Source organism: Ziziphus jujuba, chromosome 2 (genome assembly GCF_031755915.1).
Source record: "Ziziphus jujuba cultivar Dongzao chromosome 2, ASM3175591v1".
NCBI classification, from domain to species: domain Eukaryota; kingdom Viridiplantae; phylum Streptophyta; class Magnoliopsida; order Rosales; family Rhamnaceae; genus Ziziphus; species Ziziphus jujuba.
Window position 1 is genome coordinate 13,590,683 of NC_083380.1, and position 24,869 is coordinate 13,615,551.

A 24,869-nucleotide genomic window follows, 5' to 3' on the forward strand; every position below is an offset into this window, starting at 1 on the left:
TCGAAGCAAGATTAAAAAAACCCATCGCAAACAAATTATCCACAAAAGCGAGATTAAGAAAACCCATCGCAAACAAATTATTGACAAAAGCAAAATTAAGAAAACCCATCGAAAACAAATTATCCACAAAAACAAGATTAAGAAAACCCAACGAACCTAACCTTCGGGTATAATGAATAAATAAATAAAAAATAACCCAATCCACCACATGTCACCGCCAATCATAAAGCGAAAAGAAACTCACCGAAACCATGGAGACGAAGAAAGAAGAATCCAAGCTAACCACGAGGGAGACGAAGAAAGAAGAATCCAGTTTAGCTTGAAGACAAGTATAAGCTGTAAGCCACTAAGTCAAGGAAGAGCCCTCGTTTCAGTCCTTTATGCAGTAGTTGTTTCGATTGATCCTATCCAGCCAGTCCAGTACCTGTAGCGAACCGAGCCAGAAGGTGATTGCAGCGAGCATAACAAAGCCCTTTTTTAAGAACTGGATTTCAATCTCAACAAAGAAATGAAAGGTTCTACCACTGCAGGACCCAATCATACTCAAAAGAAGAGTTTGATCCTGGCTCCAATTTCACTTGAATTCTTCCTGTGAGTGAATCCTATCAACTAGACTCTTCCGAAATTTCAGCCACAGAAGCAGGAACTGCCTATGCAAATACTCTATTAAAAGTACTCGATGGACAAGAATGCAGGCTGGATACAAAGTATGGAAAGGAGGTTGGCCGCCTATCCTAGATCTTCCCATTTTCAAGAAGATCCCGGGCTCGATCCGGTTTAGTCCCGTATTGGATAAAGTCGATGAAAGGATATCTCCAATCTTGAATTCCCACTTCGTCAACCGTTATTCGAACCGCATTCGGTGCGGCCACTAAAGAATTGCTTATACACTAAACAGTTGGATGCAATGGTTCTGGGGCCTGGTGGATGTAGTCCCTTCTCTTACTCGCCTTACTTGAAACCTGTCCATTTTTCGTACCTTCGTATCTATACTATACTTCTCACGAGCTAGTGCTTGCTATCTAAGAATTGCTCCATGGATCTCATCGGAAATGTTTGATGCTTCTTGGGGTTTCTTTGGCGACCGTGAAGTCACCGAATGAATTGCCGAGTAGATAGATCAGATCCGGACGCGGCTGTTGCTCCGCGGCGATACGGACTCGACCCGCTCCTACCCGGATAAGGAAATCAAAAAGGGAAAGGAGAGCATTAGGGGAATGTTTACAGTTTGAGCTTCTTGCGAGGAAGCTCTGCACTTCACGAAAGAGTGTCTGCTGCTTAATGTTCAAAGAAAGGGTAAAAAATAAATAAAAGGAAAGATATGGAAAAAATCAGCAAAAACACAGTGCGAAAGTATATTTCAATCACTTTGAGTCATGCAGAAAGAAGGGAAGTAACACAACAGAAGCTAACCACGAGGTTGACGAAGAAAGAAGAATCCACGAAGAAAGAAATCCAACTTCCAGATAGCAATGCAAGCAAATGGAAAATTAAACACGAAATATCCCACTCTTCAAGTCTCTTTTAGATTGCTTCCAATTCTAACACCTATTATGAAGTGTACTAACACATATTTTGTGAAAAGAAATGGTATTCAAAATCCCGCGTAAATTTTGAAAACGCGCCAAAATTTTTAAGAAATTGGATAAATTGGCGACGTATTCAGATAAACTGTGTCGCTAAAGGATAAACAGTTTCATAGACGCTCTTTTTTTAATTCGTTTAAAACAAATAAGTTTCTCCAAGTACTGTTTATTTCCTTCTTAAACTTTTGGCAATAATTCTAAAATGGTAATTTTACATTTAAAAAGGTATATGATCTAGCGACTCATTGATAGAAACAGGCGACGCATTTACGTATATAAGGGTCGCCTTATCCAATAGTAATTACAATTTATTTTTTAATTTGTGTCACTTTTTTTAAAATTACATTCAAAAAAAATTTTCACATAGCATTCCAATGAACACCAAGTCAATTAATCTAAAAATATAAAACAGTTCTATCAATGCTCTTTTTATATGATGAGTATACACAAACACAAAAACACATCTCACGACATAATTTGAGATAGGATATAACAATTGTAAATTGGTTTAAAGCAAGGACCCATAGTCCAATTGCTCGATGTAAGTATGTTCAACGAGTTGCACTTTCATACATTTTTTTAAAACCTTCCTTTTTAATAATTTGACTTTGTTGGAGCATCAAATAACCAGTGAAGATATTTAAACAAGATAAAGAGAGTTTTTTTTTTTGTTATTGAATTTTAGTAATAGGCGACGCATAATCATGCTTATGCGTCGCCTAATACCCTATATTTTTTTTTTTTTTTAAACTTCATTATTAACAATTGGATTTTAGTTGAGCATCAAATAACCAATGAAAATATTTAAACAATATAAAGAGAGTTTTTTTTTTTTGTTTTTTAAATTATAGTCATAGGCGACGCATAATCAGTACTATGCGTCGCCTAATACCCAATTTCTTTTTTTTTTTCTTTCTTTCAAAAAAACCATGCTTTTTAACAATTTGATTTTCTTCCAGCATCAAATAAGCAGTGAAAATAGTTAAACAACATAAATGAGTTTTGTTTTTTTATTTTTTTAATCAATCTGATTTTATCTCAGCATCAAATAACCAGGTAAAATATTTAAACTAGTTTGAGAGGATTTTTTTTTTTAAATCTTCCTGTTTAACAATTTTATTTTCTTCCAGTATCAAATGACCAGTGACAATATTTAAAGATGATAAACAGATTTTTTTAAAAAAAAAATTAGATAAATAGGCGACGCATAATCTATCTTATGCGTCGCCTTATAACTTTTTTTTTTTCATATATTTTTTTAAAACCTTCATTTTTAACAATTTGATTTTGTTGGAGCAGCAAATAACCAGTGAAGATATTTAAACAAGATGAAGAGAGTTTTTTTTTTTTTTTTAATTTTAGTAATAGGCGAAGCATAATCATGCTTATGCGTCGCCTAATACCCTATATATTTTTTTTTTTAAACCTTCATTTTTAACAATTGGATTTTAGTTGAGCATCAAATAACCAGTGAAAATATTTAAATAATATCAAGAGAGTTTTTTTTTTTTGTTTTTTAAATTATAGTCATAGGCGACGCATAATCAGTACTATGCGTCGCCTAATACCCAATTTCTTTTTTTTTTTCTTTCTTTCAAAAAAACCATGCTTTTTAACAATTTGATTTTCTTCCAGCATCAAATAAGCAGTGAAAATAGTTAAACAACATAAATGAGTTTTGTTTTTTTATTTTTTTAATCAATCTGATTTTATCTCAGCATCAAATAACCAGGTAAAATATTTAAACTAGTTTGAGAGGATGTTTTTTTTTTAAATCTTCCTGTTTAACAATTTTATTTTCTTCCAGCATCAAATGACCAGTGACAATATTTAAAGATGATAAACAGATTTTTTTTTTTAAAAATAATTAGATAAATAGGCGACGCATAAACTATTTTATGCGTCGCCTGATACCTTTTTTTTTTCATATATTTTTTTAAAACCTTCATTTTTAACAATTTGATTTTGTTGGAGCATCAAATAACCAGTGAAGATATTTAAACAAGATAAAGAGAGTTTTTTTTTTTTTTTTAAATTTTAGTAATAGGCGACGCATAATCATGCTTATGCGTCGCCTAATACCCTATATATATTTTTTTTAAAACCTTCATTTTTAACAATTGGATTTTAGTTGAGCATCAAATAACCAGTGAAAATATTTAAACAATATAAAGAGAGTTTTTTTTTTTTTGTTTTTTTTTGTTTTTTAAATTATAGTCATAGGCGACGCATAATCAGTACTATGCGTCGCCTAATACCCAATTTCTTTTTTTTTTTTTCTTTCAAAAAAACCATGCTTTTTAACAATTTGATTTTCTTCCAGCATCAAATAAGCAGTGAAAATAGTTAAACAACATAAATGAGTTTTGTTTTTTTGTTTTTTTAATCAATCTGATTTTATCTCAGCATCAAATAACCAGGTAAAATATTTAAACTAGTTAGAGAGGATGTTTTTTTTTTAATTCTTCCTGTTTAACAATTTTATTTTCTTCCAGCATCAAATGACCAGTGACAATATTTAAAGATGATAAACAGATTTTTTTTAAAAAATATTGCAGTAATAGGTGACGCATAAACTATATTATGCGTCGCCTAATACCTTTTTTTTCATATATTTTTTTAAAACCTTCATTTTTAACAATTTGATTTTGTTGGAGCAGCAAATAACCAGTGAAGATATTTAAACAAGATGAAGAGAGTTTTTTTTTTTTTTTAATTTTAGTAATAGGTGACGCATAATCATGCTTATGCGTCGCCTAATACCCTATATATATTTTTTTTTTAAGCCTTCTTTTTTAACAATTGGATTTTAGTTGAGCATCAAATAACTAGTGAAAATATTTAAATAATATAAAGAGAGTTTTTTTTTTTGTTTTTTAAATTATAGTCATAGGCGACGCATAATCAGTACTATGCGTCGCCTAATACCCAATTTCTTTTTCTTTTTTTTCTTTCTTTCAAAAAAAACCATGCTTTTTAACAATTTGATTTTCTTCCAGCATCAAATAAGCAGTGAAAATAGTTAAACAACATAAATGAGTTTTGTTTTTTTATTTTTTTAATCAATCTGATTTTATCTCAGCATCAAATAACCAGGTAAAATATTTAAACTAGTTTGAGAGGATGTTTTTTTTTTAAATCTTCCTGTTTAACAATTTTATTTTCTTCCAGCATCAAATGACCAGTGACAATATTTAACGATGATAAACAGATTTTTTTAAAAAAAAAATTAGATAAATAGGCGATGCATAATCTATCTTATGCGTCGCCTTATACCTTTTTTTTTTCATATATTTTTTTAAAACCTTCATTTTTAACAATTTGATTTTGTTGGAGCAGCAAATAACCAGTGATGATATTTAAACAAGATGAAGAGAGTTTTTTTTGTTTTTTTAATTTTAGTAATAGGCGACGCATAATCATGCTTATGCGTCGCCTAATACCCTATATATATATTTTTTTTAAACCTTCATTTTTAACAATTGGATTTTAGTTGAGCATCAAATAACCAGTGAAAATATTTAAACAATATCAAGAGAGTTTTTTTTTTTTTGTTTTTTTTTGTTTTTTAAATTATAGTCATAGGCGACGCATAATCAGTACTATGCGTCGCCTAATACCCAATTTCTTTTTTTTTTCTTTCTTTCAAAAAAACCATGCTTTTTAACAATTTGGTTTTCTTCCAGCATCAAATAAGCAGTGAAAATAGTTAAACAACATAAATGAGTTTTGTTTTTTTATTTTTTTAATCAATCTGATTTTATCTCAGCATCAAATAACCAGGTAAAATATTTAAACTAGTTAGAGAGGGTGTTTTTTTTTTTAATTCTTCCTGTTTAACAATTTTATTTTCTTCCAGCATCAAATGACCAGTGACAATATTTAAAGATGATAAACAGATTTTTTTTTTTTAAATATTGCAGTAATAGGCGACGCATAAACTATATTATACGTCGCCTGATACCTTTTTTTTTTTTTTACATATTTTTTTAAAACCTTCATTTGTAACAATTTGATTTTGTTGGAGCATCAAATAACCAGTGAAGATATTTAAACAAGATAAAGAGAGTTTTTTGTTTTTTTAAATTTTAGTAATAGGCGACGCATAATCATGCTTATGCGTCGCCTAATACCCTATATATTTTTTTTTTTAAACCTTCATTTTTAACAATTGGATTTTAGTTGAGCATCAAATAACCAGTGAAAATATTTAAACAATATCAAGAGAGTTTTTTTTTTTTAAATTATAGTAATAGGCGACGCATAATCAGTACTATGCGTCGTCTAATACCAATTTCTTTTTTTTTATCTCAGCATCAAATAACTAGTTAAAATATTTTAACAGCGTGTATTAGTTTTTTTTTTTTTTTTTTTGTAATCAGTCTGATTTTCTTTCAAGTATATTTATTTTTTATTTAACATTTCAAAACTCTTAAAATTTAGATGCTTTTTAATTTTTATAGGCGACGTATTTTATTCTGTATACGTCGCTTTTTATGATTTATTTTTATTATTTTTGTTTTTGTATTTCCATTTTTTCATTTGTAAGTGTCTTTAAATATTTTATTTTTCCCTAAAATGTTTTTAATAACATTTCTTTATACCCCAATATTAATGAAATATTATAACTAAAATGGCACGTTAATCTATGGGCTTTCTTTTCAACCATTAACCATTAGTACGGAAACTAGAGAGTTGGAAGCAATCTAGGGGGTATGAGAAGATTTTCAAGGATCACTCTCATTATGCATTCTTGTTTCTTTCAAGGGTTTGAAGGATTTTGTGGGTTTCTTTCCTAAATACCCAAAGTTCCTTCTTCCTCTGCTTCTTCCTTCTTGCCGCTGGTTGGGTTGCACGAACTTCACCTTCTCTCCGTCGCCGTCGCCGTCGCACTGGGTGGCTGGGGTTTTTGCCGAATCGTCGCCGGGATTTGGTTGCTGGGTTGCTGCCGTGCCGTCGCCGTCGCTGGTGTGGTGGCTTGAAGTTCCTCTTGATTGCTGGATTTGTAAAGGTGTGCTGTTTTTGTGTGCTGTTTTTCATCCCTTTTGGGGTTCGGTGGTGTATGTGTGCTGTTTTTGTGTGCTGTTTTTCATCCCTTTTGGGGTTCGGTGGTGTATGTGTTTGCTGGAAAAAAAATTCTGTTTGCTGGTGTTTTTGTTTTTTTTTAAATATTTGTTCGTTACTGTAATTTTGGTGGGGTTTTATGTTGTCAAAATCATGGCTTGTTGTCGACAATGGGTTAGCTAAATTTCGTTTGGAAAAATAGCTATATTTATTAAGTGGGGTTCAATTGTATGTAAAGCAAAATTATATGCTATTATTTGTATTATGTGTTTATATGGTTAAATTTGCGTGGGAAATGTCAGAGGTGCTCTGTTTTGGGTCTTAAAACGACGTCGTTTGTGCGACTCAAAATCCATAGTGATTTAGTCGCCGGATGCAAATTTTGAAAATGTTAATGACTGTTAAAGAGGATAGATGTTAAGAGAAGATACTATTACTGCATCACTTGGTAAATAAATTACATGAATTTATCGTTTATTATTGTTATTAATGGTTTATTCATTATACTACACCCTATATTGTTAGTAATATTAATTTGTGTTTATGTTTTTTGTATGTAGAATTATGGATTCTTTTAATGAACATGTCCTCTCGGATGGGAATGGCGCTGGATCACCATCCAGTGATATGGAAAGGCCGAATACATCATCCCCAAGGCGTAGAAAACGAGGGGCCACAACAATGAAAGGCCTTAGGAAGCATTTGGCGGGAAACAAAAGCTTGGAACCTCAATATAATGAGGTTGGAGTTGCTATTAACTCTGAGGCCGTTCGACTAAACAATTTGGAGGGCTCGTTGGCTAGGAGCACAATACCAATTAATATACCTAATTGGAGAGATGTGTCCGATACGTTAAAAGATAACCTATGGGCATCAATAAAGGTACGGAGTGCATTATTGTTAGATATTGTTTATTATAAATAATATTTAATTGATGGAGATTTTATAATTCTTTTTTTGCATTTGCAGCTTGTATATGTGCATTTTACTTGCATTTCTAACTTACCGCATTTACTTGTCAATCAATGTTACTAAATATATATATATATATATATTTTAATTTTGCAGCAATATACGGGTAAGGATGATAGTTTTAGGAAGGCAACTTTAAAAGATTGTTGTGACAAATGGAGAAAATTCAAGAATTACTTGTATAGATCTTTTGTTCGACCATATATTGACACACCCGAAAAGTTGAAGCATCGACCCTCAATTTATGAATTCATAAGCCAAGAGGTGTGGGATGATTTTGTACAACAAAGGTTGTCGGATAAATTTCAGGTATAGTTTTATTTAAGGCACGGTACTGTTGTATTAAATTGCGCTGGCATTATTTATATAAAAATTAAAATTTGTTATGGTGACTTATGTTATTTGGGTTTTCTAATATGTTTGTTTATAACTTTTGTAGGCATTAAGTCAAAAATATTCAGAAAAACGGCAATTAAACAAGTATCCGCATAGGATGGGTGCAATGGGCTATGCGAGATTAGAAAGAGCCATTGTATGCAATTTATTTTTATTTACATTTAACCATAATAATTTTGTCATTGTTACTTGATCAGTTGCATGCATTATTAAAATTAATTTATTTGTAATTTTGAAGCAACTTGAAAGAGGCACTGAAGATTATGTAGACCGAGATGACCTGTGGATACGGGCACGTATGGGGAAGGATGGAAAATATGCAAATGAAGAAACTGAACATGTAGCGGAAAAAATTGTGAGTATTGTATTTTATATGAATATTTGTTGCATATATTATTATTTAGTTCATTATTATATAAACTGATATATTCAATCATTTAAACAATATATTGTAGAATGACTTAAAGAAGAAGGCAACAGAAGGAGAAATTCGGCCTTCACCTCCTGTGGATATCCTAACACAAGCTTTGGGAAAAGAAGAGTATGGAGGTGAGCTTAGGGGTCGAGGCAAAGGATACACGGTGAATAACTTTTTCCATACTCCTAAGCCGAGTTCACAAAAAAAGACCAAGTCAGAGGGAAGTGGAAACAATTCAATCTATGAGACGCTGCTCAAAGGTCTTATGGCGATCGTCAGAAATTCAAGCAGCAGCAGCGCTGCCCAAGTTGATGCGCTCATATCGGCATGTGGTATTCAGATTCCGTCACTCGCTCATCTAGCCGATACTGTTGCTGCTCCTGGGACCCAAGTCGATGATGTTGCTGGTCTAGGGACCCCTCCAGCCGATGATGTTAATGCTCGTGGGACCCAAGACGATGATGTTGCTGCTCATGGGACCCCCCCAGCCGATGATGTTGATGCTCCGGGCACCCAATTCGATGATGTTGCTGCTCATGGGACCAAATCTACATCTTGGATTGATGCTCCTCGGATCTATCCTGAGGTGATTGATTATTTATTTATTTATTTATTTATTTATTTATTTATATATATTTATGTATGTATGTTTAAATGGGTTGTTACTATCTATATAGCTCCCATGGTTGAAGGGTCTTACCTACCGCCATGAGGTCATGGGATCGAGTCTTTAAGTTGAAGGAATATTGTCATGTGAACATATATTAATCTTTTTTTTTTTTTTTTAAACTTTGCAGGGTGTAAAATGCAATCTTGCACAAGGCAATGTTGGCCATATAGTAGCACGTGGCACTTTGGTACCTTCGCTGCCAACGGATATGTGCCATGGTGTGAAGCTAGGTGCAGCAAATTATAAGGTAACTGTTGATGACGTTATTGATGGATTTGCACCTTTGCCTATACCGTCATTTGACATCATACGTGTCGGTGATGCTGAAGGTGCATTTGTTGCATGGCCAAGAGATCTTGTTATCTTGCCATCTGAGGAGGTATTGTTCGATGCAGCTATGTATATTAATGAAGTTTAAAATAATTTCATTTTTGTTCTATTTTAAATATGTTGTTTGTTGATATTTTGTAGGGAAGCTCGAACAGGTCAAATGTTGAGAATGATGAAGATGATAATGTTGATCCCTTAATCGTTACCCCAACGATCCGAGAGTTGCTACGTCGGATCAAGGACGTCGATAGCGATCATTTATGGTTTTTTAATATGAAAAAAGAGATCTTTGGGGAAGAACAACAGTTGGCCATAGCGAGTAGCGATATAAACGATTTTTGTTACATGCAAGAATTATCTTCCGAATGCATCTCATTCTACATAAGGTAATTAAACTAAATTTGGATGTCTTTATAACTAATTCTTTAATTTAATTAATTAAACACTATAATTATTTGTAATCGGATTATGTAGGCATTTATGTGAGGGATTGACGGGCTCCTTCGAAGGGAAATATTGCTTTGTTCATCCGGATATTATTGCTTCGGTTGGTCATCAAAACCCTCATGAACGAATATCAAATATATTGAGTAGATGGCAAGATGCAAGAAATAATCAACTATGGTTATTTCCCTACTGTGCAAGGTAATATTGTGTTAGTTTTATTGAATTATGTTATGAAAATATTCATTTCGAGAAACATCATATTAACTAAAATATTTATTGGTGTTTTTAGGAATCATTGGATGCTATGTGTTGTTGATTTATACAAAGCAGTAGCATGGTTTTTTGATTCTTTGAAGACTCATAAGAATATAATTGATAAGGATCTAAAATCTTTGATCGACGAGTAAGTTAATTAATAACTCTAATATTTTTCCTTAATTGTTCTTATATATATTGGATTTGTACTTTTGAAGCTATATATTGTATAATCTTATACAATATTTATATTTCTATATAGTTCCTTCGTTGCATGGAACCAAGGAAAGACATTTGAAAAGAAACTTCGGTGGCAAAATACTAAGGTAATTATTATATATAAAAATTAAACTTAGCATTATTAGTTGTTAGTTAATTTAAATATTTGTATATATTCGTATCTAATATTACACATAATTTACTGTTTGCAAATTTAGACACCGATGCAGCCCGGGAATACGGAATGCGGTTAATATATGATGATGATAATGCGAGATATCATTAGGCGCAAAGTTCCTCCCCGGGACTTAAGAGGAATGGTAAATTATTATTAATTTAATGATTTCATCATATTTCTATTATGTAATAATTAATATTTATGATTATTTTTATATGTATTAACATAAGTTTCTCATGTTCAGTACGAAGGTGTCACTTGGTTACAAGCTGAAAATGTCAACGAATTTAGAGATGAATGGGCAACAGCGATGATCACAAGTATCTCAAACCAATGAGAATATATATATATGCATGGTAGTGAAATAGCTAGATTTTGTTAATAGCTTTTGTTTGTACATATAAAATATCGTAGACAAATTTGTGAAAATCGCTCATAAGGTAGTATTTGTTTTGCATGAACTTTGGTTTCAAACATACCAATTTTACAAAATTTCAAACAATATTAAAAATAATTAAAATAAACGATGAACAGGCGACGCACAATATGCTTCAGAGTCGCCTGATACAACTAATGCAAAAAAAAAAACAACCATCACAGTTATGTGCTTCAATAGTTTAACAGATTATTTGATGCCAAAAGTAAAACAGATTGATAAATATTTTCACAAAACCAAAGGAAAAAAAAATTTAAATAAAAAGTCAATAGGCGACGCACAAAAAGCTTGAGGGTCGCCTGAGGGAAATAAGAAAAAAAAAAACAAAAAAAAAGCTCTGTGATGCTGCTTAAACATTTTCACTTGTTATTTAAAGTTGAAAGAAATCAACTGTTTAATACTTAGAAAAACACAAAAAAAAAAATTTCACAATACTAGGCGACGCATAAATACCATTTATGCGTCGCCATATATCAATAACATATTTGCTAAAAATTTATTTGAAAAAACAAAAACAAAAACAGCACTGTGAAGCAGCTATAACATTTTCACTTGTTATTTAAGTTGAAAGAAATCAGAAAAACAAAAAAAAAAAATTTCACAATAATAGGCGACGCATAATGGTATTTATGCGTCGCCATATATCAATAACATATTTGCTAAAAATTTATTTGAAAAAACAAAAACAAAGCACTGTGAAGCAGCTATAACATTTTCACTTGTTATTTAAGTTGAAAGAAATCAGAAAAACAAAAAAAAAAAAAATTTCACAATAATAGGCGACGCATAATGGTATTTATGCGTCACCATATATCAATAACATATTTGCTAAAAATTTATTTGAAAAAACAAAAACAAAGCACTGTGAAGAAGCTATAACATTTTCACTTGTTATTTAAAGTTGAAATCAGAAAACACAAAAAAGAAAAAAAAAATTCACAATAATAGGCGACGCATAATCGTATTTATGCGTCACCATATCTCAATAACATATTTGCTAAAACTTTATTTGAAAAAACAAAACAAAAACAGCACTGTGAAGCAGCTATAACATTTTCACTTGTTATTTAAAGTTGAAAGAAATCAGAAAACACAAAAAAGAAAAAAAAATTCACAATAATAGGCGACGCATAATGGTATTTATGCGTCGCCATATGTCAATAACATATTTGCTAAAAATTTATTTGAAAAAACAAAACAAAAACAGCACTGTGAAGCAGCTATAACATTTTCACTTGTTATTTAAAGTTGAAAGAAATCAGAAAACACAAAAAAGAAAAAACAATTTCACAATAATAGGCGACACATAATGGTATTTATGCGTCGCCATATGTCAATAACATATTTGCTAAAAATTTATTTGAAAAAACAAAAAAAAAAACAGCACTGTGAAGCAGCTATAATATTTTCACTTGTTATTTAAAGTTGAAAGAAATCAGAAAAATAAAAAAAAAAATTTCACAAATAATAGGCGACGCATAATGGTATTTATGCGTCGCCATATATCGATAACATATTTGCTAAAATTTATTTGAAAAAACAAAAAAAAAAACAGCACTGTGAAGCAGCTATAACATTTTCACTAGTTATTTAAAGTTGAAAGAAATCAGAAAACACAAAAAAGAAAAAACAATTTCACAATAATAGGCGACGCATAATGGTATTTATGCGTCGCCATATATCAATAACATATTAGCTAAAAATTTATTTGAAAAAACAAAAAAAAGCACTGTGAAGCAGCTATAACATTTTCACTTGTTATTTAAAGTTGAAAGAAATCAGAAAAACAAAAAAAAAATTTCACAATAATAGGCGACGCATAATGGTATTTATGCGTCGCCATATATCAATAACATATTTGCTAAAAATTTATTTGAAAAAACAAAAAAAAAAACAGCACTGTGAAGCAGCTATAACATTTTCACTTGTTATTTAAAGTTGAAAGAAATCAGAAAAACAAAAAAAAAAAATTTCACAATAATAGGCGACGCATAATGGTATTTATGCGTCGCCATATATCAATAACATATTTGCTAAAAATGTATTTGAAAAAACAAAAAAAAAAACAGCACTGTGAAGCAGCTATAACATTTTCACTTATTATTTAAAGTTGAAAGAAATCAGAAAAACAAAAAAAAAAAATTTCACAATAATAGGCGATGCATAATGGTATTTATGCGTCGCCATATATCAATAACATATTTGCTAAAAATTTATTTGAAAAAACAAAAAAAAAACAGCACTGTGAAGCAGCTATAACATTTTCACTTGTTATTTAAAGTTGAAAGAAATCAGAAAAACAAAAAAAAAAATTTCACAATAATAGACGACGCATAATGGTATTTATGCGTCGCCATATATCAATAACATATTAGCTAAAAATTTATTTGAAAAAACAAAAAAAAAAGCACTGTGAAGCAGCTATAACATTTTTACTTGTTATTTAAAGTTGAAGGAAATCAGAAAAACACAAAAAAAAAATTTTTGACAATAATAGGCGACGCATAATGGTATTTAGGCGTCGCCATATATCAATAAAATATTTGCTAAACATTTATTTGAAAAAATAAAAAAAATCATTGTGAAGCAGCTATAACATTATCACTTGTTATTTAAAGTTGAAAGAAATCAACTGTTTAATACTTACTAAAAATTTCAAAAAAAGTATATGAAAATAGACTAATAGGCGACGCACAATTCTTCTTGTCGCCTGATATCATTAATAAATCTTTTAAAATATTTTTTTCAAAAAAAAAAAAATGTCATGCTGCTTAAACATTTTCACTTGTTATTTAAAGTTGAAAGAATATCAACTGTTTAATACTTAGAAAAAACAACCAAAAATATAAATTTATTCCCTAATGGGCGACCCATACTAGTGTATACGTCGCCTTATATCAATAAAATATTTTCCGAAATATTTAAACATTTTCACTTGTTATTTAAATTTGAAAGAAAATCAACTGTTACATACTTAAAAAAACGCGAAACAAAAGAAAAAAAATGTTACACTAATAGGCGACGCATAACTGTGTTTATTCAGCGACTCTAAATCTTATGCGTCGTGTGTGTTTGTTTCTCACGACTTCTCGACGACAACTTTTTTTTTATGCGTCGTCGATTGGTCGAATTTTTACTGACGTATTAACCTCAGAGTCGCGGTTTTATTTTTTTAGACGCATTTATCTCGTAGCGTCGCTAATAATGTGTCGCTAGAGCTTATTTTTCGCGTAGTGCAAGTAAGATGGAATGCATGCTCAGGTAATTAATATTATCAAAGTGAATTTTACGGCTTGTAATTTTTGTCATGCAGGGTAAATATGTTGTGTGCCATAACAACTTGTTTGTTCCATACAGATACATTACTTAGAGAATGGTACCGTTGAAACATATAGTAGAAAGGGTGAACGAAGTACCACAAAGTCTCCTGATGTTGTTGCTGCAGTTTCAAAGTTAGACTCTTTTTTCATAGTTAACGAATGTATTTCATTTTAAATTGGACTAAATTACATGAACATAACTTGTAGTTTACAATTTTTTCAAGGTATACCCCTTTGTTTTTAATAATTTCACAAATCTCCCCATACATTTGAATTCTATTTCAATAACTAAACGACAACTAAATTAAAGTTGTTGATGCTGGAACTTAAAAATTTTTGCAGTTGCTACATGGATTTATAAAGAAAGGAACAAGGCATTTTTGTTATAGGAAAAAGATTAACAGTCGTTGATACATAATCTTTACATTTTGAATCAGGGGAGTATATGCAATGAAACTAAAACATAAAGGCAATTGTGTGTAATAGTTTTTTTTTTAAAAAAAAACAAAAAGAGTATATATGATAAAACTATAAACTACAGGAGTTTTTACGTGATTTACCCTTTTAAATTTGATTATTTGTGTGAGACTTGCTGCGGGAAATGTTTGACTACAATAAATCAAGAGTTTATATCATTGGAATGAAATAAATTTGAATGGAACTTTGCTGTTACTTCAATTTCACAATAATGCTTGTGGGAATTTTTGTTGTGCTATGTATACATCATCATTAATTCAACTAAAATATTAAAATCAATACAATAAGGAAAGTAATATATTAAAATTCTAAGAATTAAAATTTCCTAGCAAGTTTATATGAGTAGATATTCACTTATTTCCAAAATGCTGATTTGGTAGGACGTGAAATCTCTTCATATGTTTGTGTGTTTGTATACTAGGACACAGGCTCTGCTACATTGCTGATTTATGCAAAGTGTCCTTTTTGCTCTTTTTTTTTTTTTTTTTTTTTTTTTTTTGTGTAGCAGCATTCATGTTATATCGAACATATAGCAATTTTATAATGTTTGTCTCAGCTTTGTTTTTCAATATTTTTTGACATCTTGCGGGTTGAAGAAGTCATCTGTAACATCTTTTATTTTTTATTGTAAGCTGGTTGCTGATGACAACAAAATCCAGAAAATTCTGCCTTCCCATGTTTTATTTATTTATTTATTCTTTTTTATAATTCGAATTGAATATTTCCTTTTCATATGTAAATTTACCGTGAAAACTAAATGGCGTAGACGTTGTCTACTACTAAAGAGGTTCATTCTTAATTTAGTACAAGCATATAACTGCCTTTTCTTGTTTAGCGATAAGGAATGACCGTAAATTAACATAACCAATACCAAATTCCATTACATTACCTTGTTTATTCCAATCAACATTGATACTATGACAGTAGCTATAGCTAACTCTGTATCAACTCTTTAGACAAAATAAATTACCAATTATACATAATAATTACTCAGGAATCATTTCCAACCCTTGCTTCATATTCGTTGTAGCTTTAGGCGCATGCGTGTTCATCCGTTTCGTACCCGTAGAGGCAAAAGGATTAGGAGGCATGGTTAATTTATCTCCACCTTCCAACATTTGAACCACAGTTTTCATGGAAGGACGATCTCCGGGATGCCATTGAATGCACCAGAGTCCCACAATTGCAAGTTTCTTTGCAATCTTTGCATCTCCTTCATCATCAATATGGATCCTCAAGTCTTCTCCATCTTCCAGTAGATTGTATATCCATTCTGGATAGTAAACTTGGTCAGCATTCTCTGCAGTCTCATCTACATTTTTTCTCCCACCAACCATTTCAAGCAACAACATTCCAAAACTATAAACATCGGACTTATAAGACACATTCCCGAAGTTCCTGGAAAAAACTTCAGGGGCTATGTAACCCAAGGTCCCCCTAGCTGTAGTCATTGATACCAAGCTTTGATCCTTTGAACACAACTTTGCCAGACCAAAATCAGAAATCTTTGGTGTAAAGTCATTATCAAGTAAGACATTATTAGGCTTGATATCAAAATGGAGGATTCTCTGATCGCAGCCCTGGTGGAGATATTCGATTCCGTTAGCTATGCCTAGTGTGATATCTTGCATGGTCTCCCAGTTAAGAGAACATTTTTTGCCTTGATCTATGGAGGCAATGTGCTTTTGTAATGACCCATTTGGTAGGAACTCATAAACAAGAGCTCTTCTAAACCCATCAGCACAAAATCCAACCAAGCGAACCACATTGACATGGTGAATTCGGCCAATGGTGCTCACTTCATTGACAAAATCTTCTCCATTTCCTGTGGAGTTGTTTAGCATCTTCACAGCAACAAGGATGTCATTTGAAAGCTTTCCTTTGAACACACTTCCATGGGCTCCTTCACCAAGCTTGTCCTCGAATTGGTTTGTAATCTTCTTAATATCAGCATATGAATATCTGAAGGGCTTAAAGGCTCTGTAATCCTCCAAAAACTTTTCAATCTTCAGTCTGCTTTCTGTATCATTTTTGTATTTTTTGTACACATGATAGATTAATGCTATGATCGCTAGTACAAGGACAGAGGAACCTACGGTACCACCTGATCAATACAAAACATTCCAAGTCAAGAGCCCTGCCATTTCTTAATTAATTACTAATTAAAATCATCAAACTCACCAGCAACCACTGCTTTTATTGATACACCTGTAAGATATAAACAGTTACTCAATGAGCTTTCAATTAATGCGCATGGAAATTAGTATATAAATAAGTTCGTCAAATATAAATGATTGTCTTTTAAGTTGTAAAATCTATTTTTGAGAGGCTTAACCAATACAAATCTTCAGCCTAAATGGAAAAGAAAACTGATTTTGAGTTACACTTGCAACCAAAACCTACCTTTGGTGATTTTTCGTATCCAATGAACTAAGAAACTACGGTGGATTTTGATATAGAAACTGTTGCGTACCTTTTCCAAAACATGCAGTTTCATGCTGAGTGTTATTGTTCTTGAAATTACACGTCTGGCCTTTTGCTTCACAAGCTCCACACTTTGGTTTAGACCATTCCAATCGAATTTCATTCACTTCTCTGAGCATTACATCTATGTTGGCCCGTAAGTCGCACAGCTTGGTACAAGACACAAAGGACCCGTAGTCATTGATATAATAACCAGAATCAACTAAATAAATCCGAAACCTTGAGTCACCGTGGCAGGAGATCTGCAGGCTGATTGTTGATTCAAGTAATGAAGAGCAACTGAATAGGGTATAGTTGTATGCGTACCTACTAATAAAATGGAAATGAGGAATTGATGGATGGTTTAAAAACAGCTTTTCATAGCAACGATTTGGGTCATAAATATGAATTGTCTGTGAGTTGTAATCTATTTTACTTACTAAGAAGTTAGTGGGAATTGAATCAATTGAAAGCTCAAGTGCAGTGTGATTGGTAGATGTGCAGGATACAGAGAAGCCAGGATAGCCACAGGAATCAGGGTGTCTGTGTTTGAGTCGGAAAGGGAATCTGATAGGAGGGCCATTTTCTCTGCAGTACCTTGATTCCGAACACTCTTTTCGGGCTGCTCCTAATCCTATATCTGCCACAACTATGGTCAACAGCAACAACAACCCTATACAATGCATCACCATTTCTATAACAACTCTCATCTTCTTAGTCCTATACCGGACTCTAGATTTGATGATCAACAGTAGTACTATAAAATTTAGATAAAAATACTGTGGAATGCTGTATAGAGGGGCCTAACTTTCCTAGACGGATGACTTTTGTGGTATATATATAATATTGTGGTCTACGTATTTTAATAGTAAAATGTTTAATTTACGCATCCCAAGCACGACTATAACGCATTCACACAACAACAACAAGAAAATAAAAAATAAAAAATAAAAAAGCGCATTTATTGCCCACACATTCTTTTAAAAAATTTTATAATAGACAAACCAGTCTATCATACCGACAGGATTCAAAACAACCTTTTGCAGAACTGCATGTGAAACTTCCTGCGTATTTTAATGTTAAAAGGTTTATTTTATGCTTCCCGAGCACGATTATATAAATTTATGACACAACACACTATAAAAGTTTTATAATAGACAAATCGGTCCTCCTCTTTCAAGAGAACATGATAAAAATAATAAGAACAACTGGACAAGATTCCCTATGTGAAAAAATGGAGTAGAAATTAAAGGATGATTTCAAAACAACCTTTGTAGAACTGCAGTGAGAATAGGCTTTGCTTCAACATCTTTACCACCTACTCTACATATGGCATGTTTGGCAGCTCGTATTAAATAAACCCAAGTCCCCTTGGGTTAAGTTGCTCTAACTCATGTTGCACCTTTATATATATATATATATATATAGCCATATACCTATATATCTATATAAAAGAAAAAGCATATCAGCCACACCAATCTTTCCAATTCCCTCTAAAAACATATTTTTTATTTTTATTTTATTTATTATCTTATCTTTTATGGTTATAACCAAATATGTATAAAATCAATTCTTGATATAACTATCAAACAATTAAAAAATTAATATATGTAAATAAACAAAATATTTGATTTTATTTTATTTATCAAATAAATCAAATACGTAAAATATATTATGATTACATGGAATTAATAAAGATATCTTCTTATTTGGATATAAAAACATAATATCATAAATAATAATTGTTAAATATAGCAAAATAAAATTTATTTTCAAAATAAATTATTTGATCTTATTTTATTACTAATTAATATATATTTTTATTATTATATTGTATGGATGGCTTAAGAAGACCAGATTTTGATCAAATCTGTTCGGACAAATGGAGAAGATCTTGGAAATTATTATCCAAGAATGCATCTATTACCCTTTTTACATTATATATATTTAAAAATTATTTTTATTATAATATTATATTATATAATTTTAAAAAGGTACATTATTATAATAATGGAATTACAACATTTATTGCATTCAATAACTACATATGATAATAATTTGGAAATAAATTTAAAATAAACAAAATATTTGATTTTATTTTATTTATCAAATAAATCAAATATATTTGGCTATAAATAAGTCAACTAGATTTCAATTATAAGATTAATCTTCTTATTTGATCTTTTTAAATATATATAAATATAAATAAATTATTAATGAGATTAATATCTTTATTTGGTAAAAAACATGTATATAATAAATGATTTTCTTATTATTACTAAATATATTTTACCTAAAATTTCCGTATACTAATACATATTCGTATATGTATATTAATAAATAGAATTACATTATAAAATAATAAAATTAAAATAGAGTAACTAATAATAGTATTGATCTTCTTACTAAGAAATTTAAGGTAAACAATGCAGTTTTTAAAATATTTTCCAAAAAATATTTAAAATTTACACACACACATATATATACATACAAAGAAGCTCTTATTCATAATTATTGAATTTTATTAACATTGAAGATTATAATATTGACTGTTGGATTTCACCAACGGTCATGATATAATTGGGTTTTAAAATATCACGTGAGTGTTGTTTTCCTTTTTAAAATACAATCAAATCTTGACCGATGGTGAGATTCAACAATTAATATTATAATCCTAGTTATTAATAAAATCTGGAAATCTTATATAAAAGTCTTTCTGTATATATATATATTTATGTTAACAAAGAAAACAAATGCTTAAAATCACTTATTTAGATATATATATATATATATATATATATATGTGTGTAAATTTATTTTTAAAATTTATATACTTATAAGAAAACATTAAAAAAATATATAATTTATATATAAATATTTCTATTAGTTTTTATGTTTATTTTATTACAAAATAATAAAATTTTGTATACAGTAATTTAGAATGAGATTAATTTTTTTATTTTATTATATAATTAAAAATATTATTTTTATTAAATATATTTCACACGAAAATTCCATATACTAATACATATTCATATATATGGCAAATCATGAAAACAATTTTAAAAATATATATATATGAATACATTGGCAAATCAATTTTTTTTTTATTTGAATAAAATAATGTTTAAAAAAATAATATAAATAAAAATAATAAATCAATTTTGTCCATTTTGAATAATGTAATGATTTTTACAAATAAGATGAATAGTAATAATCAACTTTAATCTAATAAAATAATTTTTTAATCAAAATTTATAATAGCGCACGGTTCTACATATCAAACGTATACAATATTAATATAATACAGACTAATACAAAATATAACAAAATTTATATTGCTCACCAACTATTCTGTCTCTTGGATAAAGTAAGGTCCTCGTATAGCAGGATCAATAGACAAATCAGTCTGCCTTCCTCTTTCAAAAGAAAACGAGAGAAGTAATACGGATAGGATTTTCTTTGTTAAAAAAAAAAAAATGTGCAGCCAAAATGGAATAGAAATTAATGGGTGATTCAAAGCAACTTCTGAAGAATTGCTTTTGAAACTTCCTACGTATTTTAATAATAAAAAGATTTAATTTGTGCGCCACAAGAACGAATATAACACAATACACAATTTGGAAATTTTATAATATACAAATCTGTCTTCGTCTTTTAAAAGAAAATGAAGAAATAACATGGACACGATTTTCTATGTCGAAAATAAATTATAGTCCAATTGGAGAATAAATTAATGGGTCATTTCAAAGCAACTTTTGCAGAACTGCAGTTGATACTTCCCTACTCCGGCCAGAGTAGTCTGCTCTGAACATCTTTACCACTCATACATATTAGGTCGCCATTAATTTGTGCTAATTAAGAAGGGCATACAGAAGCCAGTGCTTCTGTCTCATTTTTCTTTTCCCTTTTTTTTTTTTTTTTTCCCCCCTCTTTGTCATGGATAAAGTAATTAGGCCCTTGTATGCAGCACTTTTGGTTCATTTCCTACTACTCCACAGCAGCACTTGCATGGGTGGAGATGTTAAAATTAATAGCTCCTGTGCTCCATCTTCTTGTGGAAACATACGCAACATAAGGAGCCCATTTCGCCTGATAGATGATCCAGAAAACTGTGGCGACCATAGGTATAACTTATCATGTGAAAACAACCTCACTGTACTCTACTTATCATCAGGAAGATACAAATATTACGTGCAGGAAATCAATTACACTCTCTATACAATTCGTCTTGTTGATGCGGGCATTCAGAAGGATAATTGCTCTTCCATCCCTCGCTATTCTATAGGAAGCAAAGATGTTTGGGATCTATATGATACGATATATCCTAGGCTTAAAGGCCCATATTTCGGAGGACAAAATGAATATGTCGAACTAACAAAGGCTATTACTTATGTAAAATGTGCAAACTCAGTGAGTCATCCTTTATACGTGGATGCTGCTCCTTGCACTAATAATGCTACTAACACATCAAGCTCTACTTTAGCGCCATATTCCTATGTTTATGTTGGTTGGTTAAATAGCTCGGAATTGAGGCCTTCCTGTCAGATCGAGCATATGTCTTTCATAGCATCCAAGGGATTAATTCACGGGGACGAAAAGTTGTCCTACGAAGACGTCCACAATCAGCTGGTATATGGGTTCGAGCTCTCTTGGTTGCGAGGTCGAGAAACTCCAGATCGGCCGCTTTGCTTCCTCGACCCCTCAAACCAAGTTCGTTGTGGTTTTAGGAAGATCTGCACCTATTTTGCAGTAATCGGTTTCATGCCCATGATTTGTGCTCAACAGAGCAACATACAACGTAACACCATTTTTCTTGCTTTTCCCAATTGTTTGAATAACTTTTTTCTTAATTTAATCAAAACAACTCTAATTAGATTTTGTCATCGTGAGCTGATAATATTTTTCTTCATGGTTATGCAGGAATTACTTATCGGACTCTCTTCTTTCTGAGTGAGTATTTCTATTACTGCCACTTTGTTGTTGCGTAATTTCTCAAGATACATATAGTTTTCCTTGTCCAATAATTTTTCTTACATAGCACCACCAAGTAGTAAAACTCTGTAAATAACTAATGCTCATCAGATTTCTCTCTGCCAAAATTTTAATAAGCAAAAAATCAGTTAGGTTCAGTTGCATATTGTTAACGCATGTATGGGGAAACGCAAGGAATTACTTATATAATTGATGCCATAGGTTCGGCTTCTTTTTATCCCTTCCTTGCTAATATCAGTTCTAGAATAACACGATTGTATAGCAGAGTATCCCTGTTCCATTGGTCCAGCAACTTAAATTTTACCCTTATTAATTTGTAGTCCGATTCAAATAGAAACTAATAAATTCAATCACATGATGATGTCAAAGCTGTTATTCATTCACTATTATTATCTGGGCTTACAGTTCCCATCTGGTGACTGTTAATTTCTTGTATCTTTGCAGGTCACTTTGAGCTTCTAATCAAAATTATTGGTAAGCACTGTACCTTTCCTTAAGGTCGTGTCTAATTTCCCATACTTAAAAAGCATATGGAAAAATTACAGATGACAGATGATTATAACAGCATAGATCCCAAGTTGTAAGTCATGGTGTAGATCTTGTAATGGAATATATGTGACACTTTCGGCCAAGCAAAAAGCTGAAGAATTAGTCCAACATGAAATTTTCTAATTTATAATTAAAGATTCTTCTGGTGATGTTCTTCAGGATCATGTATCATGATAAGATTTTTACTGGGGACCTTATTTCCAATGGTGGTTTTGATCTATAGATGGAGAAGAAGGCATTTATCAATGTACGACACCATAGAAGATTTTCTGCAGAGAAATAATAACCTCATGCCCATAAGGTACTCTTATTCAGATATTAAGAAGATGACCAGGGGTTTTGAGGACAAATTGGGTGAAGGAGGCTTTGGCTCTGTATTTAAAGGAAAGCTACGCAGTGGTCGTTATGTAGCAATCAAGATGTTAGGCAAGTCCAATGCAAATGGACAAGACTTTATAAATGAGGTGGCCACTATTGGAAGGATTCACCATGCGAATGTGGTGCAACTTATTGGCTTTTGTGTTGAGGGATCAAAACGTGCTCTAGTGTATGAGTTCATGCCTAATGGTTCTCTAGATAAATTCATGCTTTCCAAAGAAGGAAGTGCCATCTTAAGCTATGAGCAAATGTTGAAAATTTCCCTTGGAGTGGCTCGTGGGATTGAATATCTACATCAAGGTTGTAACATGCAAATTCTGCATTTCGACATTAAGCCTCACAATGTTCTCCTTGATGAGAACTTCACACCGAAGGTTTCAGACTTTGGTCTCGCGAAGCTTTATCCGACAGACAATAGCATTGTGTCTTTGACAGCAATAAGAGGAACAATTGGATATATGGCTCCAGAGTTGTTTTACAAAAACATTGGAGGTGTCTCCTATAAAGCTGATGTGTATAGTTTTGGAATGTTATTGATGGAAATCATGGGAAAAAGGAAGAAACCCAGTGCACCTGAAGATCGTTCAAGCGAAATGTACTTCCCTGATTGGGTTTACGACCAAGTTAGCAAAGAAAACGACACAGAATTGGAAATTTCCATGGAGGAGGAAAGGAAATTAGAAAAGAAGATGATCATAGTTGCACTATGGTGTATACAAATGAGGCCTAGCTATCGTCCTTCAATGAGCAAAGTCATAGAGATGCTGGAAGGAGAAATTGAAAGCCTAGAGTTGCCTCCTAAACCTTTCCTTTGTCCTCAAGGTATAGAAACGGAGGATTTCAGAGAGACTACAAATTCAGCTTACTCATCAGGTCTATCTGGTGATTCTTTAGAATCCAATCAACTCTTGAGTAACTCAAATAAAGGTGATTAGTTTGTTTGCAGTGAGAGTTTTAAACTCAAATAAAGTTGATTACTTTGTTTGCAATGACTACTGTATCAGTACTCCATTCATTATATTTAAAACTTCACTAAACTTTTATTATATACCATCTTTCTATCTATACATTTAATTTTCCACTCAAACTATGTGTATATATTGCAGAAATACAGGTTTATTTTTATTTTCTTTTATTTTCTTTTTCTTTTTTCCCAAAACAGTGGGGCTATTCTCCAGAAGTACATTTTCTGCTTGTTCTTTTCATGGCAAATTCTCCGTTTTAAACATTTCAAGATTGTAACTTTCAGCGAACAGATTTTGTAGTTGCCATTAAATGAATTAGCCCTCCTGGATATCATTGGCAACTTTCTAAGAGTCAAGGATTCGCTTTTACTTTCTTCATAAAAGTCATCTTTCTGAGAAAGGATCAAATGCTATTGAAGGTTTATTTTAGTCTTTATATAAAATAGTCTCTATAATTCATAAAATATAGTTATCAAGAAAGGGTGTTTCTCCCTTTCTCTCTTCCTAAATAGCTACTGAAATGGTAAAGCTTTATTAGAAGAGACAGGATAATAGTTGGCTTGTGTATAAAGATGAAGATAAGATCAAGAATTAGGTAAGCAGTTTAGTCTTCTCTTCATATTTGACAGCAAAAGTGTTACTTTTCTATGCAAAAAATACAAAGTAATACTCAGTTTTATTAATAATGACATTATTCCAGTTTTACTTTCAAAAAATTTCACATATAGTTGTTGGTTTTTAGGACGTAAGC

General features: G+C 31.3%; 2 protein-coding genes across 2 annotated transcripts in view; one reads left to right on the top strand and one right to left on the bottom strand.

Moving 5' to 3' along the window:
- The window catches only part of LOC125418278 (rust resistance kinase Lr10-like), a 36,340-nt gene extending 18,417 nt beyond the window's left edge, over nt 1-17,923 (bottom strand). The window contains exons 1-3 of the mRNA XM_060814976.1: nt 17,242-17,923; nt 16,950-16,976; nt 15,759-16,872 (exon numbers count right to left, since the gene is read on the bottom strand). Of these exons, the coding sequence (XP_060670959.1) occupies nt 15,759-16,872; nt 16,950-16,976; nt 17,242-17,923 (1,823 nt within the window). The remainder of the gene's footprint in view (nt 1-15,758; nt 16,873-16,949; nt 16,977-17,241) is intronic.
- A 3,261-nt stretch (nt 17,924-21,184) lies between these two features.
- On the top strand, nt 21,185-24,097 carry LOC125422613 (rust resistance kinase Lr10). The gene is made up of 3 exons (XM_048474691.2): nt 21,185-22,032; nt 22,671-22,700; nt 22,935-24,097. The coding sequence occupies exons 1-3, from the start codon at nt 21,243-21,245 to the stop codon at nt 24,086-24,088; spliced, it is 1,974 nt and encodes a 657-aa protein (XP_048330648.2). The 5' UTR covers nt 21,185-21,242; the 3' UTR covers nt 24,089-24,097.
- Nucleotides 24,098-24,869: the final 772 nt, after the last annotated feature.

Bases quoted from the DNA above. Each gene is read 5' to 3' on its own strand.
- LOC125422613 (XM_048474691.2), top strand. From the start codon at position 21,243: ATGGGTGGAGATGTTAAAATTAATAGCTCCTGTGCTCCATCTTCTTGT. The intron at 22,033-22,670 runs GTAACACCATTT...GTATCTTTGCAG, and splicing joins TCAACAGAGCAACATACAAC to GTCACTTTGAGCTTCTAATC. The intron at 22,701-22,934 runs GTAAGCACTGTA...GATGTTCTTCAG, and splicing joins GCTTCTAATCAAAATTATTG to GATCATGTATCATGATAAGA.